Here is a 17,567-nt window from a genome sequence, read left to right on the forward strand (position 1 = left end):
CGTAAATCTCCATTAAATTATTAGTACCAGTTGTTAGAGCTATTTATTATGTGCAAAATGTTAGGATCGCCGATCCCACTTTCTCGATCAATTTAACAGAGTATTTATTGTTGTAAAGAGCTCTATCCATTGCAACAATAATAAGCAATGTCAATTTCTCCAGCAATCTTGTACTTAAGTGGGGGCTGCGCTCCCACCTAAAAAGGATTGATCCGTAATTTCTAAAGAAGTTTTCATTAGTGCTTTACACTGTGCAACGAAAAACACGTGGGTGGGTTCGAGAAACAATGATTCAGTGCTTTTGGCGAATGGAATTCAAGGTTTTATCCATTGAAAAAAATTGGGATTAATCAATTTACGACTGGTTAGAATGTAAGTGCTCTTTCAAAAAGCAGAATTATTGACCGCTCGTACGCCGCGTGGAGGCGGGTGTTTTGCAATCATGTAAATTTTATTCAAAGATAAAGACATTCAGGACCTTAATTGGACAGGTGTTGCCAGCAGGTCGTGAACCTGAATAAAAGAGCGAAAAGTTGGACCACATTCTCTTTTTTATCTCATCTTTCTCCTCGCTATCATGTTCTAATAATGCGCTTGAAATCCTACCTGTTAGCACTTAATTACCCCAATTTAATTAACGAAAGTGCTCGGTGTCAAGGTTACATTTTTGCGAAATTTTTTTCCCACCCCTGAGGTGCGGCTATAAGCTTGCGTAATTTATGCTCACCACTAAGTGAATTATAGCAACAAGTTGGGAAAATGTAAAATAAGCTCCACCGATGTCAAGCTCTGAAACATTCTAATAACGGATCCCGTGGAGCTTTATTTATAAATCGCAGTTTCTTAAAGATGTAAATTGCACGCTTTGCGCCTTCTTTTGATGTTAATAACGTAAAGGTCATGTCTGGAGGAGGTTCTCACCTACAATTTACAATTATTACGTTCAATTTGGTCTTCCTTCACGTTTTGTGTGTTCTTGTAATTTGACAGAAAAGCGATAATTATTACTGGAGGCGGCGATCTCCTGGTGAGAAAGGAAATGAGATTAGGTTTTTAAAGTACTCGCGGCTTCGAAGTGGCATTCCGATGTATTATTACGATGATAAATGGGTCAGTTGGGTGTTCCATTTCTTGGATGTGGGTCAGTAATAAAGCATTTTAATAACTGACCAGAGATGATAAAAACCTTTTAATTGTCGTCTTGAAGGAAGAAAAATCCTCGAGATAGCGTCAGCCTCCCTAACCAGTTCAAGGTGGATAGGAATCGCTTGCCAGGACAAAAGACTTCCATTTGTAGCAAAACAAGCAATGATTAATCTCTCCACGACATAAATTATTTACCGAACGTAATTAATCGGTAACTAGTGAGTCATACAGGAGCAACAATCAATTATCCATGAACTCCACGCTCTTCACTCTGAAATAAAACAGATTGGATCTTCGGAGTGTTAACCTGTGATGACCAGCCGTGATTAAAATATAACCAAGTGTTGAGCGCTCCTCCATAAATGGTAATCAATTAGCAAGTGGGAACATGTTGGGGGCCTATCAATTTTGTGGCCTTGATATGCAAATGTATCATAATCAATGTCAATATTTCGAGAGCAACAGACAAGTTGAGTGCGATTATAACGATGGAGCTGAAATCAGCATTCTTGGGCAGAATTCGAGTGGGTAAAGTGTGCCGAAAAAAGCTTTGTGCTTGTTCTCCCACGCAAAGATTTATTTTACGGGAGAGTGCGAGTTACTGCGATTGGTAACAATAAATGCGGCTTATATGGGCAATTATATGGCGACGCTAATGGCCTAATCGAATTCCTTTTACGCACAAAGCCAAGGACTAGAAGGTCGTTAAAAGTGGTGCAGTTAGAGGGATACCGCACTACCGGTTCCTTGTGTCTCCTCATTAATTACAGATCGTGCCAGAAATTTGATTTGTATCCTTGACACGCGATATGTAAATAAGCGTCCTTGCTTCTGTTCTAACACCTCCAAAAACGTCTCTTCGCTACGTGCTTCTGTTTGGTAATTAACTCGATTAAAAATAGCAGGAATTATGCGGAACTACCACCAAGTGGGCGGAGATGCACAGCTTCAAGAGCTTTTATTTGTGTACGAAATCATCTTAATGAATTGATGTTAAATTCGTCCTCAAAGTAAACACAGCTGCAATAAAAATGTGTATTTAACTTGCAAATTAGATAATTAATGCCTTGCATGATTCCTATAAGAAATGGATGGTGATTACAGTGGACGGGAATGCTCGCGGTCACTTCAAAGTGTTCGTAATTCAAATCGCCTCAGGTGTTTGCATTTTCTTTGTTTTACCTCATTACCTGGATATCCTTAAACAATCAGTCATTACGTCAACACGCTTCTCATTTTTCCCCGTCTAATCCGCGTCGTGTTATTTTTAAACTAATTTGTTGTGTTTGTTGCAGACGACGTCAATCACACGTTTGGACCACTAGACGGTAGCATTTACGCAACGATCGCAAAAAAGCCAGAGCTCTCTCCTGGCGCCGTTTCTAGTCCGTTGACGGTGTCCATGGACTCAGGTATTTCGTCTGCAGGTACGTCCAAACGAAAATTGAACACCATCTGCGGTCGTAAATTTCACTGCTTGTTTGGTAGTTTGTCACCACGTGTTCGCTAATATTTGTTTGTCGGCGGCAGGACACCAGCAGAACGCCAACACAACCGCCTCCGCCAGTCCCCCACTAACGGCTCAGCCGTCCCCCTTGACCCCCGAGGATCAACACCGAGAGCTGGACGAACTTGTCTCGGACATGATGTTAACGGTTCAGAGCATTCCCGACCTGAAACCGCATCACCAGGACCAGTCCTCGGGTTCCGTAATCGCGACCAGCGGTAACAACTTCGGCCTCGACAATGTGCGCTACATAGACGAAGAGGACGACAAGAACATCCCGTACCACGCACGTCAAGACAGTCGTCCCTTCAGTTACGGTGTTAACTCCAACAGCATGATCGGCGACTCCAAGGGGTTGAGCAGCCCCAGCTTGGTGCGCAAGGCCAGCATCAACAAGAGTTCAGGGGATACGTTGAAAAAAGTGCAAACGCAAGTTTATCCAGACTTTAACTCGAAACCAGTGCCCAACTTCTCCAACCCACCCACTTATCATACATCTTCCAACTACAACACGTTGTCCAAGTATCCGAATTCGTACACGGGGACGACGGATTCACTAAGACAGAGGGATCCCATCGATGATATCTTCACACCTAGTGCTTTGAGTGCTGAGCCGATTAAACGCGAGTTCAGGGAGGAGTACTACAGGGATGAAATTAAGAGGTATAACCCCATGAAAAGAAGTGTGACTGAAGGGGCGCTGAGGTCAGGCCACGACAAAGTCGACTTCAAAGTTTCAAGCCCTTATTCGGACTCCGAGAGCTTGTCTCCTCCAGGAGCTTTCAGATCTTCCACCAAGTCACCGGAGTTCCACGAATCGTAAGTCTAATTTCTTAAAACGTTCTCACGGTTTGGTAACAATCGATTTATTTTTCATTAGCTTCCATAAAAGCAGATCTCCATTTAAAGCGGCGGAAACCGAATTTTTAGATCAAATTACAGTCATTTAGAAAGTTCCCTGCCCAGGCCTAAAAAGGCTCGCAAATTGTCTATCAAGCCGACCACAAATTTCCGAATGCTTACAACTGTGCGTAATAACAATGAATATTCTATCCTTGAACTTCCCAGTGCGTTTATCGCCATATGTTCGCGACTCGACCGAAAACACACAATTTCCTAATAAATCCCAGCGAATAACCGTCGTCTGCGAATTTACGACGCTCTTAACACTTCTCTTAACACGTTCGTTCCACCTTTAGAGAATAATGTGACCGTGTAAGGTTATTATTTGCATTTTTGCCAACATGTGCATTTTAACCTACTTCTTGTGCCTCGTCAATAGCCTTGCTGCATTCTTGGTCCCATACTTTTCAAGTATCGCCTGTCATTTGCGGTTGTTTTTCATTTTTCTCTGCGGCTTCGGAGGCTTTAATAAAAGGATACGTGCGACTATCGAAAATGGACATGAAAGTATATGATAATCCTGGGATGAATGGCATGCGTACCGCTTCCTTATTTGGACGACGGATCCATTAATGTATTTACACAAATTCTTTGGTCAAAAGTCGCGGGCGCTTCCCAGGAAGTTTAGAAACTTCGAGCAAAATGGAAAGCAGATGGTTCACAGTTCTCTAAATCAAAGTGCATAATCCAATTAAACATGTGGGGCTTAGAGTTTAATTTCCAGAGTAATGAAATGGTAAATTATGGCTAATTAACGGATTCAAGTGAAATTACGATTAAGTTGTGTAGAGCCGTTGCAGTTTATTTTTGAAAAATATTTACATTTCCCTTCTGCGTCTCCTTCAATAAGATCAAGGCTTTAACGAAAGAGATTAGCCAACCTTTTCCTTTCATCGTTTCCTTCGTAATTATATTTAGATCAAAAATTTTGGCACCGCGCCTGATGAATCACGAGATTGATGTCGGAAACATGACGGAATTATCCAATATTTGCTGGATTTAAGTGTATTGTGAGAATTTCCGCTCAAAGTGGATTTTAACTGTGACAAATCGCCGTGCACCTATATGGTCTGGAACGAGGCTCGTCTTGCATGAAACCAGTAAACAAATGAGATGACGTAAATAAGATTGTTTTTTCGTTATCGCACGGTCCAGTGATATAAAACATTACGTGGGCCATTGATCGTAGGTAGGGTCAGTAATTTTCTTGTAGCGTAGGCGCCACCGAAATTATTTGGAAATAAAACTCATTCATACTCGGCAATTAACTAATTGTAATGATTAAACAATTACGGGCAGCTGATGACCAGGAGGATCTTCATCTGAACAATTTATAACAAGCCACTTCTTGCAAATTTCTCCCATAACTTTCGTTTTTATTACCTTTCAACATGCGCTCGCCTCGGCCTTACATGTCTTCGTGCCAACTAAAATTCCCAGGGGACCATATAACGTGTCGATTTATCCAAAACCGAACCTGATTTGTGTGCTGATAATGTAAATCAACACGGTTTCGTTTTCGCAATTACAGAAATAAACAACAGGTAAATGTTAGATGTGTCGTTGAACTCCGGTAGCTCCGTAGCATTCTTGGGACGTATTTTCTTAATTTGGAAAGACGAGTAGATCGACCTCGCTACAAAAAACGTACAGTTGCAATATGTGATACAGTTGCCGGCAAAACTCGTTAACCCCAACCTTATTGAAGTCTTATTACGTTAATGTCATGGTCCAAAAATACGAAGGTCGATGGCAATTTTTCTTCATTTAAAGTAAATGGGTGCGTGGGTGCGCACGATCTATTGTTTCTTCCCCAGACTTTCTCGGATAAAAGTAATATAAAATTATGGGTAATTTTGAAAGCTATCTGAGAACATCTGCAGAAAAACGCGGAGGTGGAGAATGTAGTATTGATAATCAATGAAGAAGTAAAAATAGCCCTCGGCTCTTCTCCAAATTTGGTACTAAGTACTTGATTTTTATTTAGATACACCTCGGGCAAGAACCTGACATGGCTCCAGAAGCAACAATTGAAACTGAAAGAGCGTCGCGAGGTGCAGCTCCGCGAAGAGCGTCACCCTCATGAGACGAGATTGTTGTCAGAATTGCGCCATGTCCAATCGCGCCACATGAAGCCAACAGCAAGTCATCGTCTGGATGGTTATACCAGTGACACCACCGCTTTTGCTGATGATGACGATGACTATACGATACCCCTTCATATTAACACAATGCAAAAGAATTCAGCTCCTGGTTCTCCGAGGACTCTTTCCAGGACTTACAGTGGTACTAAAACGTCATACAGCAGTAAAACGGAGCGGCCGTTTATGACGGTGAAGAGGGCCCATGAACGATACGCACAGGTAAATTTCGTCTTGGTGCTTTTTCTAACTCATTCATTATTAACACGTAACAATTAACATGGTCCTTACAGAACTCAGATTCCTCGCCGGCCTCGATATTGGCAGCAAATCCAATGGGGCAGATTATCAGGCCACCTTCTAGAGGTGGTGATGCAACTGATAGTGGATTGTTGTCTCTAGTCGAGCAGGAGCAGTATAACAAACACAGTCCCCGCTATAACCAAGGGGGTTTGGTGGGTATTCAGAATGACTCTAGTGTTGATAGTTCACCAGCAGATATCAGGAATGATAGCATAGGCATAGATGCACTCAGTGATCTGATTGCTAGCTTATCAAGTGGTTCCGATAAGTCTAGCAATAGCCCTAATAACACCACATCTGCATGGCAGGTACTAACACGTCATGTTTTATTTCTTTTATTTTTAGTTACTACTACTTAATTCAGGGCTTTTTGCATGGTGTCAGTGAGGATCATTTGACTCTTCTGCTCGACAAAAAATAACGAGTTTTCTGTTTTTAGTACCGAGAAGAGACCCACACTTGGCGTTCCCAATCAGTGAATGATGTAGATACAAGCCCTTCACATAATTCGTCACCAAGACCGCAAACACCAGCTTTTCCAGTGCATGTACGAACTCCTTACACAAATCCTTCGACGCCCACAGTGCAATTCGATCTACCTTCCGAACGATTGCCGCCTAAAAGTCCTACAACCCAGCGGTAAGTCTGCTTAAGTCGGTAGAGGGTCAGGGTCTTTTGCTTCAACTATTGGCGAAGTTTAATATGAAAGTTTGCCAGTGGTCTAAACGCGACTTTGGCACTGTTAAAGGTTAACAATCTTCCATAAATTAAAACTAAATAATGTCTTATCAGGTGTTTGGATAATGATAACTGTGTTTGCTACCGATACTTCCTAGTCTTAGATTCGTGTCTCCGGCTCCGGTTACTTCAACAAAATTTAGCATTTCACGGTTATTTTAAAACTTCTTTTATTTTAGACGTTTGAGTTGCCCGTCTTCTAATAAACTAACTAAGAAGTGGTCGCTTTCTCCTGAAAGGTAAAGTACTTCATGTTGCCATGAAAAGCATGTCATTACATTTTCTCACCTGTCTGTACAAAATTTCCGTTAACTGCAACATGAACAGGAGAAAAGAATTGTGGATTGTTTTACTAATTTCCCAGAAAGACCCGTTCTTTCACACTTGTCTTGAAATTTTCAATCAGCACTTGGAATGAGTGTTAAATGTTCTCATTACCGACCTCCCAGACTAAACTGTCTGCGAAGTTCGGAGGAATGCACTTTTCGCACATATAATAAGCATGTCAACAGTTTCCTTGTTTGCAACACGTTTTTGTTAATACAGAAAGGACCGACCGACTTCTCCGACAGACATGATAAACGGGTCTTCAGAATACTTCCACAGCACACATAGAAGCGTTTCTGCAACGCCGCCAGCATCGTACAAAGAAACCTTCTCGGAGAACTATCAACACAGTCCTAAGAGCCCGACAAGAAACGGCTCCGCTTCCCCAACTGTCTATTTCGGCAACTCTAGAAGAAGTTCGCTCCATTCAAACAGCGAGCCGCCCCATGAAGTGTCTGCAGCGCATGTTAAATTCGTGCGGGACACCTCAAAGTACTGGTACAAGCCAACGATTTCAAGAGAAGAAGGTACGAATTCAAGTTCAAGTTTGCCGTATTTACATTGTTTGTTGCAGCAATCAGTATGTTGAGGGATCAACCCCCAGGGACGTTCGTTGTTCGCGACTCCAATTCATTCCCCGGCGCCTTCGGCATGGCCCTGAAAGTGGCTATGGTTCCCACGAACTTCCAGTCGAAGACTTCTCAAGGAGATGAGCTGATTCGCCACTTTTTGATAGAACCGACATCTCGAGGCGTGAAACTAAAGGGGTGTCCGACGGAGCCGGTGTTTAGTTCTTTGTCCGCGTTAGTGTACCAGCATTCTGTCACACCTCTGGCGCTACCATGTCGGTTAACTCTGCCAGAGGGTGATCTGAAGTACCAAGATAGTGCCAACAACCCCGCTCAACAGTTACTAACGCAAGGTGCGGCGTGTAACGTGATGTACTTGTTCACGTTGGACATGGAGTCGCTGACAGGTCCTGAAGCAGTAAGAAAAGCAGTCAATCAAGCTTTGCAGAAGTTGACCAAGCCTGAAACGGCGATTGTACATTTCAAAGTGAACGGACAAGGCATTACCTTGACTGATAACAAGCGGAAATTGTTCTTCAGGAGGCATTATCCAATCAACACGATTTCTCATTGTGGGTTAGATCCAGAGGAACGAAGATGGAGTGTGACTTCTGAGGAGTCGGGGTCAACGGCCAGTCCTAAGTAAGTCGATAATTTGAGGAGTTTCGGTTCTAATAGAGGGTTTTCAGTAGGATATTCGGATTCATCGCAAGGAAGCCTAATGTGAATAATCCCGACAATCAGTGCCATTTGTTCGCAGAGTTAGAGCCCGAACAACCCGCAGTAGCTATTGTTAATTTCGTAAACAAGGTTCTCACGTCGAGTGGCATGAAGCCTAACATCGTGTAATTTACAAGGAGGAGGAATATCACATCACATTTTATGTAGTTAAATTATCACACAGTATTGGAAAATACTTAAAGTTTCGTAATACTTCCAAAAGAATGCCGCTAAATTTTTCATTAACTAGTCTCTTATGTCATAATTTTCATAGTTTAAGTTTATATCTTTCAAGTAATTTATATTATGATATATTGTAAATATATGTTAAGTAACACTAAGTGTGCCTGCCTTATTTTATTTTTGAAAAGTTTTATTTTTAAGTAAAGTGCTTCAAATATTCTGAATATTTGCATGTTCACTAATTTTATAAACGTTCTACTGAGCCTTGTTCTTTTTGTTATGAAAAATTAACAAAAATTGTTAGCGAATCGAATTTTACGTAAATAATTATTTGCAAGGCATCAGTGGAGTTACTTCATACTTTGCTGTGAATGACAAATAATTATTTTTCTTTTTCTTTATTGTTTCACGCTAACAGTGTATCTGTAATCAAATTAGAAGCAGGGTAATGAGATCCTAATCTGTAAAAATTATTTATAGAATTAATTTAGACTCCATATATAACAAAGCTTAATAACAATAGTTTTAAAAAAGAACACGCCACGTCGCTGGGTCTTTGAGCATTCTATTTTCGGTTCTTGTTGTAATAGTACAAAGATAGTTTAACTCATCAAAATGTCCTAATCAAATCTAAAGATATATCAAAATGCCATACTACTATAAAAGATATAACAGATTGTATCTAGAAAAAAATAGAAGTACTAATAACATTAAAAAGGTGTTTTATTTTTAACTTCACAGCTTGAAGGTCTCGCAAGGATTCTTTAATGTGTAGAAAATCAGAGCAGAATCGTTTTTTAAGACGCTCCGTGAATTCTGACCTAATGGAGTAAAACGGAGGTCTCTTCAGAATCCGGAGGATTGCACGTTCCAATCAATTGAATTTATCTAGTTGTCTGTTGCTCAGCGAACGTATGTCTTAATAGGTGTCATTCACCAACATTCGGCAAGTATTTGACATTTTTAGGACAAGTTCAGACACACGTTAGCAAGTTTCCAGCCGGCTAGATAAATAATTCAATTGATGACTGTACAAATTATTAATCGGAATAAAACACATGTAATTGATGCAAAATTTATGTACCAGCCCTTTGCTTCTTCAATATTAACATCTACTAAAGATCTACGACTACATTTATTATGTTATCTATTTTTATTCGCCTCCACTTCGCCCAAATCTCATGTGTCCATAATCATCAAAAGTTTCTTCTCCTCTCTTTCCAAATCGCAAATGACCATAATCATCAGAAGTCTGTCTTTTGGAGAGCTCGAAAAGGTCATCATCATCAACTACAACAAACGGCTAGTAAAACTCCACCACCCTGGAACACTCACCAATAAAGTCATTCAAAGGTTCTGATTTGATTCTTGCATACTGTCCGGAGCCTCTGGAAATCAGTCTTGCAAACGGTCGTGCTCGAGGTCTATGTGAATCTAAATTATTTACATTTCCTGGGGCAGCAGATGCGTTGTGAAATTGATGTATGAAAAGAAGGTAAAGACTTGAAATGAGGAATATTCCCGTAAAAACACTCTTCATACCCATACTGAAAAAAAATAGAAGGCTGTGGTATTTATTATCTGTCAAAAAAGCGCAGTGACTTGTTCTTTGTTGCAACAAAAAGAGGTAAAAACGATTTTATTCACCTTAAAACTTATCTTCCGAACACTACACAAGCACTGCACTCGGAACCTTGCTGGTGTTAACTTTTATAGAAAACTCTTCCCAGCCAAAAGCCATTTAAAATTCCTCCAGCGATCTATTTAATTCGATCAAAGAAATTTCATCAAATCCTCCAGTAACTTCGTATTAAAATGTCGATGCTTGAAATTGACGAGAAATCCCACCAAGGCGGCTTCAAACTTCATTATCTGAGGATTTAACACGGCGGGAATAACAAAATAAACCAACAAAAGCGAATTTATTTCAGTACAAATTTTGTTTTTAATCACAACCAAGTTCCCTTTTTCTGCTTGTCGTAGGTGCTCAAAACCGCCGGAATTATCGGTTTGCTCCGGTCTTCCTGCTTTTTTTCTCTTCTTTTCCGAAAGCTGTGCAGACTCAATCTCCGCCAAATCTTCTCTTCTTTTCCTTGCTCCCCCGTTTCGATTTGCGGGCACTCTTTCAGTTGTCGATGTTTGATGCCATCATCCAAGAAGGGATCGGTATCGCTCTTGTTGGGCTTCTTACCAGTAAACAACGACTTTACCGTTGAAGACAATCTAAACGAATGCGAGCGGTAATTAAAACTGCACTGGTTTCTTATCCAAGTCTCCATAATAAAATTCGCAACTCTTGTCAGGTCACGTTAAGTCTTCGCACTGGAAAATGCAATTACTGGGAAATTGACAGGCGCAGTGCAGTCCTCTAATGAGATTATGTAAATTCCAATGAAATTTTAATATATCAATTCTTGAAGGGCTTCGGGCTGTTTACATAACTCATGTTACAGGTCTCATGGATTACGCGAAGGCAATAGCAGAAGTGAAAGAGAAAATTCAGAGAAATGGACGTGAGTTGGACAACCGCGAGTCGTACCTGCGGGAAGTCCGCAACGAACTCCTGGTGAAAAGAGTAAGTACAACTTTGTGGTAAAAACGTAGTTAAAAGTTCGGTAGGACCAAGTCCTCCACCTGACGAAGGAGCTGGAAGAAGCAAACACCAAAAATTTCCAGTTGAGTACAGAGCTAGATAATAATAAGTCGCTGGTAAAGGAAGCAAACTTCAACCTGAAACTGACGCTGCAGAAGCTAGAGCCAATGGAGAAAAAGCTCATGGAGGTGAACGCGGCCTATACCAATCTCAAATTGAAAGAGGAAATGAAGGTAAGTAAACTTTAAAAAGATGTTTTTATTTAACGTTTCATTGAAGCTCACGGAAATCGAAATCTTGAAATCCAACACGCAGAAAATCGCTCTGGAAAACCACCACCTGTCAAGGGAAGTCGACGAGCTCCGACAAAAAATGAAGTGTTCTCAGGCTCTCACCAGCGAACTGGAAGACCGACAGACGAAACTCACCGCAATCATTGGCAAAACCAAATCGTAACTCTCATATTTTCAGTAACAACTTCTTCAGTTGCGTTTCTAGGAATGTTGAGAGTTTGGAGAAAGAGCACCAGAGAGTCATACAACTTGAGGAGCAACTCCAAAGTGTCAATAAATTAACAAATCGCACTGTGTGGTTGGTCAAAGAGAACGAACGATTGGTTAAAAAAAACGCGGAAATGGAAAATGCTCTAATTGCGTCTACAGGTGGGTTTATTCGTTAAATTTCCGAAGTAACGCCTGTTTTAGCCAAGTACGACAAGTTGTGTTCTCTTGTAACAAAACATGGCGCTTCCATTCTGCCCCTTGACGGAATTAAGTTCCTTCAGTGGGAGAGCCAACACAAAACTTTACAAAAAAAGAATATCAACTACGAAGAGATAATTCGCTCGTTGACAACTTCCCTGAACGAAGAAATTAAGACCAATACGCAACTTGTTGAACAAAACGAAAAGAACGAAGCTCGCATCCACGAATTGGAAGGTGTCGTACCCAAAAAAATCAAAGAAGAAATTGACATAATAGAAATGGAGTAAAAACAAATGGATTTATTGATAAATAAATTACAATACAACATATACATTCGTTAAAAATAAGTAAAATAAACCTTCACTTAATTTGATGATCCCCTTTTAAAAACTCCAGCCAACTAATTCTTACAAACCCAGCCTGGTACCCTGTGGCGTAATACAAACTCGCCTGTTTGTTTGGATTGAACACAATTTTGTTTATTGTAGTTAAAGGATATTGGTTGGGCTGCATGCACCCGTAAGATTTTGAGAACGCCGTCAGCTGCTTCCCCGTAGCTTTAGGGAAATCCTCGTAAGATTTCTGCAAAGAACTATGATCACACTGAGTAAACCACCAAAACGTACCATTCTATTATCACAAAATAATAAAGCGTATTTTTGTTGGGCTTCCTCATACAAAACTGGTTCGTTCGCGAAGAGTTTATCACAATCAAAATCCGACTTTATTTTTGATAGCTTCACACCCGCCGACAATTTCTTAGTCGACAAGTTCTGGAGGGTTTTTGATTTAAGTTGTTCGTTGCTGATGCGCTCTGATGGAGATTTCCCTTTTTCTAAAAGTTGAGCATACCCGAATAACTGAAAGGAGAAGTCAACACGGCTCCTGTCAACTTAAACTCACCATTCTCCGATTCTTCAACACTTTCTGTTGTTCAGGGAATTGAAGAAGTTGATGAGGGAACAACGCGACGATTTCACCAACCGTGTTTGCGTGAACAACACCGTTCAACCAGTCGCTTCCAGAGAGAGAAGATATAGTGGAATGAGAACATAGAAGCGTTACATTGGGATCGTACAAATAGTCGCGGATTTGCTTCAACATTGTCGTAACATAATCTAGAAGAAGTTGGTAGCGAAAGAACAAGAAAAGTTGTGCTTACTTGTTGTTGATCCTTCGTCACATGCCGTGATGTAACATAACCAGTTTGTGAGCCAGAAACCATCAGTGACGATGTTCTTTTTTAGTGTGCTGATGGGATAGTTAAAGTTGTTCAAATCCCAAATGTTTACTAAGCGGTCGAAAGATCCTGTTAGCAACCAGCGGCAACCACCTTGGAGATGGTATAGGGCAAGAGCTGAAAAAAAGTAGACATTAGCTTGACCCGGCGCATCCACCATTTCTCTATCAAACAATCAAGTAAAATAGGGCAAAACAGAACCTCAAACTCTTGTTTCTTCATATAAAGAAGTGGTAGACATACCAGTGATTGCATGGGAATGAGCCTGGAAGCACTTAAACGGTAAAATACATGGAATACTGTCATCATCTTCAAACTTCAACATCCAGGAGTCGCTTCGTAGGTTAAACAGTCCGACGAAACCATTCGTGTAGCCCACGCAAACGTACTGGTGCCCTGAAGCCTTAAAAACTAGTTATAACCAAATAAAGAAACAGATTTTTATTACTTTGCTCCAAGAAATCTTAGAAGGATAATATTTAAGCCCACCTAACAGGGGGCTCTCAGGTCGTTGTAGCAACAATTTCATCACAGGCTTCGCTTCATAAAATAAACCCCTGAAAATACCACTGAAGCTAAGATCATCAAAATGGCAACTTACAATTTCTTTGGGTTATAAAACGGAATTGAATAAATATACACAACCGCGTCTGAGCCTGCTACAGCTAACAGTCCCATTCGCTCATCGCTATAACACCCCGATGGGCACCATTCCATATGCCATACCGGGCCATGATCATGGGCCAAACTAAAAACTAATTTTGGTTCTTCCAATGAATACTCTTTGTTTCTCAGTGGACCGAAACTCCAGAACTGAATTGCGGACTTCACTTGGACGTTTTCGCAAGTGAAGTACTTTTCGTCTGGAGAATTAAGCACTGAAACTGCCAGAATTTGGTTCTCTTGGTCTTTTAAGTACGGCGTCGGAAGCCAAGCTAAAGAAGATATTGGACCTCCACAGAAGAGAGTAATTTTGTTTTCAACTATATCGGATTCAAACAACTTGTACTTTTTAAAAGAGTAGTCCTCTTTTAACACATTTGTAAAAGACGTGATATTCCTCGAGGCTACATGGCAGGATTCGTTCAATCGGGGCAAGAACTCAGTAGCTTGGTCAGGTGAAAGTAGAAACCAATTTGATGTCTTAAAGTTCTCAAAAAGAGACTCTGAGAAGTTTTCCTCGCAGCTGAAACAAAACAATCTAACGCGAGCTTGAGAAAATTCCAAGAGACTTACAACTTCGACGTCCACTCGAAAGCATGAGGAAACAGAACTCGATCCGTTCTTTTAATCGTCGTGCGCAAAAATGGAGGCAACTCTACAAAAAACTGAAGTTATTTTACCCAAAACGGTTTCTTAAACTTACTACTACTTTCTTTCTCAATGAAGCTCTCGTCGTTATCATTATCGTTTTCAAAGGCAACCTCGTGGGCGATTTCGACGTGGTATACTATGTCTTGGGGAGCCGTCGTGGTGAAGAGACACCTTTTACAAACAAACCCCTAAAATTCGCCCTAAACTAACAATCCCAAAACGTGACAATCTTACTTCAATTGGTTTCTCGGTGCACTCTTCTAGATGCTTCAACGCGTCTTCCATGTTAGTGGTGATGCAATTACACTTAAATTTACACTCAAAGAACTGCGTCTCGGTTATTTCTTTCTGCATGAGCTCTAAAGCGAATTCTTGCGCCCCGAAATCCAAGTTTCTCGTAAAGTACCTTTCCTAGAATTTACGAGTTAGCATTGAAAAAAACAAATCAATGAGTACCTTGTCGTCTTTTTTGATGACAGTCTCTATTATCCTCATCGCTCTAAAACAAAACAACTTAATTATCCTTGCGGTTTCGACCAGAATAGTTACTTTTTTGCGGCACTTCTTTTGCTTGACAGTGGTTTATGAGATGCGTCGTCTAAGTACTTATAAGAAACTACTCTTTCTGTGGGATTTGTATGCAACATTTTCAAATGGGTGCTCATACTAACTGGTAACATTTTTCGACCACATATCTCGCAAGCGATTTTCACAGATTCCAGTTGTTCTTCGGATTTCAAGCATTGCGATCGATGCGATAAGAATCCGACGACGGACTTTTTCACTGCGCCGCATTTATCACAGTAAAGCGGTTTCTTCTTCTTGTATAACGTGTTTAAAGTGTGCATTACGAAAGACTGATCGTTTAGATCCTAAAAAAAATAAATAGAAACAAAAACCTCGTAACAAGGCAATTTATTGAAAGCTTTTTATACTCTTCACAATTTCTTGAAGTTTTCGAGCACCCATTTTTTGCGCGAATTAAACTAAATAATGATAAATAATTATGCTAAATTAATTACCAAAGGAGTGTCTCCAACTCTCCAGGCCAAGTTATTATGATATCTTTGTTTGTGATGGCTCCACAAACTCTTGTCCAAAGTGGTATTGCAAACAGCACAAGTGACGTTGCCAGTACCATCATCCAAATCGTCTTCATTAGCGTTTGCTTTTTTACCACTTTTTTTATATGGCCTACAAACTCGCATCAAAATTACGTGTGGAATTATTAAAAGCTCACCTTTTGCCATTTGTGCTAGAATTTACCAAGGTACTATTATTACTAGTGTCAGGAGTTTCAGGGGCCCCCTTCTCATCATCAGTGAACAAATTAAAGAGAGTGTTCATCATTTTTACAGTTTCCCCTGTGTAGCTATACCTTTTATCTTTATTATTGGGGGTACTAGTCGTTGCGGAATTTGTCGCATCATCATCATGTAAACTGATATCTCCTTCTTGTGAATCTGACGGTTCTTCTTTACCATTAAACACCGCTGCAATTTCCCATAGAATTTCCTTATGACAAACTAATTAAAACTTACAGTTTTCCTCGTGGCTGCCGTTGGTAGTACCGCCCCGCTCGGTACTGTCAGATTCCTCGTCTTTGCCCCCTTTTGAATCATTCTGTATTTTCCTTTTTTTCACTTTAGGCTCTTCTTCTTCTTCTATACTAAAATACGCCAACTCGCTTTCTAAATTTACAGGATATTCCAAGTTGTCAGGATTTGCTAATTCATAATAATTCACTTTTTTCCGAGGTCGCCCCCTTCTGGATAAAGTTTCCACTCGCGGCAATGTTTCAGTAAACTCCTCCTTTGGTTGGAGGGTTATTTCCGATTTTCTTTTTCTCCCACGTTTTTTGGGAACTTTAATCGGGGCTTCTGAGGTCTCGTTGTTTTCTGGAACTTCAGGGAGACCCGACATTGTTGACTGTTCTGATAAGACTAATCTTAAAAGTCGCTCCTCTTGAAGTTACATAAATAGAACTTTTTTTGTGGATCAGTTTTGATGTTTGTGCATAATTAATTATGTTATCATTATTACTTAACGCGAATTTAGAGAAAAAAACTGTTTAGTCGCACACGAGTTTTTCACATAACCTTCAATTGACTACGTACGCAACGGAGCACTTTGCACTGTTTGAGCCATTAGATACTTTTTTTTTGTTTTAGAAACTTAGAAGAATATTTACAACTGACGAAATGTAATTTTTGGTCCAAATTGGCGATAAATAGAAATTATTATAATGTTTCTTAAAATTCGTGCCGTGACATTTCACAACTTTTGACATTTACTTGATTATCAATGTTGCCAATTTAGGAAACTGTTTTTCACTAAATAATTCAAATAATTGTGGTAAATTAATTTATTTATTACGATATTTATCATTATAATACAAAGCCTGACCGTTAAATCTTACAATTATAACACGATAAGAAATAAACATAAATATGGTTCTACCATTATTCATAATCATCATCATTATTTGGTAGCGCTGACGCTTGAGCTTGTGCTGCAGCTTGTAACTGTTCCCATTGCTGTTGCTCAGCGAAAGCCTGCTCCTGTCTAGCTTTAGCAAACAATTCTTGTTGTTGTCTCAACAACTCCTCTTCAGGTATCCCCAAATTCTCCAGTCTTGTGCTTTGTCTCCTCCTTTTGGCTGCTACTGCTTTGCAGTCTTTCAGTACCGCCTCAGCTTCTGTCTGGTAGTCTCCAAAACCCAATTTTTCCAGAGCTACAATAAAATTCTCACAAACTTAAACTAAAAAAGCAAATCCTACCCATTAGAACATGTTCAGCATTTATTGTCTTTTTGTGCAATTGGTTACAAATTTCGTTCGCCTCTGAGCTTAATAAATGTATGAATTCTGTACAGCAGTTGAGGATCAGTTCTCTGGCTTCATTGGCGATTCGAACAGAGGGTACCAATTCCTTTATCATTTTGTTTATGCTTGCTCTGGGCAAGGTTAGTTCGTCGTCTTCCGTGTTTGTTAGACCACTGGCATTGTTTTGATTCGACATGATTGAAGGAGTTTTTGAACTATTTATAAACAAAAGGGTGATATAACCTAAAACATCGCGTTTGACACGTCAAGGACGTCAACTGACAGGACTACCATTTTCTGTTATCGGCATTGTGGCGCGTCTTTTAAATAAAGCAGAAACTTCAAGATCTTTGT

At 40.1% G+C, this 17,567-nt stretch overlaps 5 protein-coding genes across 15 annotated transcripts in view; 2 read left to right on the forward strand and 3 right to left on the reverse strand.

Annotated features, from left to right (window-relative positions):
* Positions 1-9,254, forward strand: part of by (focal adhesion protein tensin) — an 88,692-nt gene extending 79,438 nt beyond the window's left edge. For 7 of the 11 annotated variants that reach the window (XM_088037710.1, XM_088037715.1, XM_088037716.1 and 4 more), the window contains 9 exons: positions 2,442-2,573; positions 2,677-3,472; positions 5,544-5,919; positions 5,991-6,308; positions 6,440-6,639; positions 6,918-6,977; positions 7,285-7,592; positions 7,640-8,276; positions 8,324-9,254. In XM_088037710.1, coding sequence (XP_087893836.1) covers positions 2,442-2,573; positions 2,677-3,472; positions 5,544-5,919; positions 5,991-6,308; positions 6,440-6,639; positions 6,918-6,977; positions 7,285-7,592; positions 7,640-8,276; positions 8,324-8,483 — 2,987 coding nt within the window. In that variant the 3' untranslated portion in view covers positions 8,484-9,254. The remainder of the gene's footprint in view (positions 1-2,441; positions 2,574-2,676; positions 3,473-5,543; positions 5,920-5,990; positions 6,309-6,439; positions 6,640-6,917; positions 6,978-7,284; positions 7,593-7,639; positions 8,277-8,323) is intronic. The other 4 variants (XM_088037711.1, XM_088037712.1, XM_088037718.1 and 1 more) reach the window with 4 other exon arrangements.
* Positions 9,255-9,600: 346 nt separating this feature from the next.
* On the reverse strand, positions 9,601-10,277 carry Dsk (Drosulfakinin). Its single transcript, XM_088036640.1, has 3 exons — positions 10,185-10,277; positions 9,873-10,084; positions 9,601-9,827 (listed from the first exon to the last, which is right to left on the reverse strand). The coding sequence occupies exons 2-3, from the start codon at positions 10,081-10,083 to the stop codon at positions 9,691-9,693; spliced, it is 348 nt and encodes a 115-aa protein (XP_087892766.1). The 5' UTR covers position 10,084; positions 10,185-10,277; the 3' UTR covers positions 9,601-9,690.
* Positions 10,278-10,959: 682 nt separating this feature from the next.
* Positions 10,960-12,163, forward strand: LOC148175058 (uncharacterized). Its single transcript, XM_088036739.1, has 5 exons — positions 10,960-11,112; positions 11,157-11,363; positions 11,410-11,582; positions 11,629-11,792; positions 11,835-12,163. The coding sequence occupies exons 1-5, from the start codon at positions 10,996-10,998 to the stop codon at positions 12,119-12,121; spliced, it is 948 nt and encodes a 315-aa protein (XP_087892865.1). The 5' UTR covers positions 10,960-10,995; the 3' UTR covers positions 12,122-12,163.
* On the reverse strand, positions 12,114-16,688 carry LOC148175059 (uncharacterized). The gene is made up of 15 exons (XM_088036740.1): positions 15,930-16,688; positions 15,629-15,881; positions 15,411-15,582; positions 14,938-15,260; positions 14,845-14,887; positions 14,623-14,799; positions 14,441-14,576; positions 14,311-14,392; positions 13,676-14,260; positions 13,523-13,631; positions 13,318-13,477; positions 12,997-13,191; positions 12,738-12,952; positions 12,461-12,694; positions 12,114-12,416 (listed from the first exon to the last, which is right to left on the reverse strand). Exons 1-15 carry the CDS (start codon positions 16,309-16,311, stop codon positions 12,195-12,197), a joined length of 3,288 nt encoding a protein of 1,095 aa, XP_087892866.1. The 5' UTR covers positions 16,312-16,688; the 3' UTR covers positions 12,114-12,194.
* Positions 16,689-16,738: 50 nt separating this feature from the next.
* NC2beta (negative cofactor 2beta) lies at positions 16,739-17,512 on the reverse strand. Its single transcript, XM_088036620.1, has 2 exons — positions 17,169-17,512; positions 16,739-17,122 (listed from the first exon to the last, which is right to left on the reverse strand). Exons 1-2 carry the CDS (start codon positions 17,407-17,409, stop codon positions 16,851-16,853), a joined length of 513 nt encoding a protein of 170 aa, XP_087892746.1. The 5' UTR covers positions 17,410-17,512; the 3' UTR covers positions 16,739-16,850.
* Between the last annotated feature and the right edge of the window lie 55 nt (positions 17,513-17,567).

This window comes from Gnatocerus cornutus, chromosome 5 (genome assembly GCF_029298725.1).
Source record: "Gnatocerus cornutus isolate USDA-ARS CGAHR chromosome 5, icGnaCorn1.1, whole genome shotgun sequence".
In the NCBI taxonomy this organism is placed as follows: domain Eukaryota; kingdom Metazoa; phylum Arthropoda; class Insecta; order Coleoptera; family Tenebrionidae; genus Gnatocerus; species Gnatocerus cornutus.

Bases quoted from the DNA above. Each gene is read 5' to 3' on its own strand.
- LOC148175058 (XM_088036739.1), top strand. From the start codon at position 10,996: ATGGATTACGCGAAGGCAATAGCAGAAGTGAAAGAGAAAATTCAGAGA. The intron at 11,113-11,156 runs GTAAGTACAACT...AAAGTTCGGTAG, and splicing joins ACGAACTCCTGGTGAAAAGA to GACCAAGTCCTCCACCTGAC. The intron at 11,583-11,628 runs GTAACTCTCATA...TTGCGTTTCTAG, and splicing joins ATCATTGGCAAAACCAAATC to GAATGTTGAGAGTTTGGAGA.
- NC2beta (XM_088036620.1), bottom strand. From the start codon at position 17,409: ATGTCGAATCAAAACAATGCCAGTGGTCTAACAAACACGGAAGACGAC. The intron at 17,123-17,168 runs GTAGGATTTGCT...ATTTTATTGTAG, and splicing joins TGCTGAACATGTTCTAATGG to CTCTGGAAAAATTGGGTTTT.
- LOC148175059 (XM_088036740.1), bottom strand. From the start codon at position 16,311: ATGTCGGGTCTCCCTGAAGTTCCAGAAAACAACGAGACCTCAGAAGCC. The intron at 14,261-14,310 runs GTAAGTCTCTTG...GTTTTGTTTCAG, and splicing joins TTCGAGTGGACGTCGAAGTT to CTGCGAGGAAAACTTCTCAG. The intron at 12,695-12,737 runs GTGAGTTTAAGT...TTCTCCTTTCAG, and splicing joins TGTTGAAGAATCGGAGAATG to TTATTCGGGTATGCTCAACT.
- Dsk (XM_088036640.1), bottom strand. From the start codon at position 10,083: ATGGGTATGAAGAGTGTTTTTACGGGAATATTCCTCATTTCAAGTCTT. The intron at 9,828-9,872 runs GTGAGTGTTCCA...CGTTTGTTGTAG, and splicing joins ACCTTTGAATGACTTTATTG to TTGATGATGATGACCTTTTC.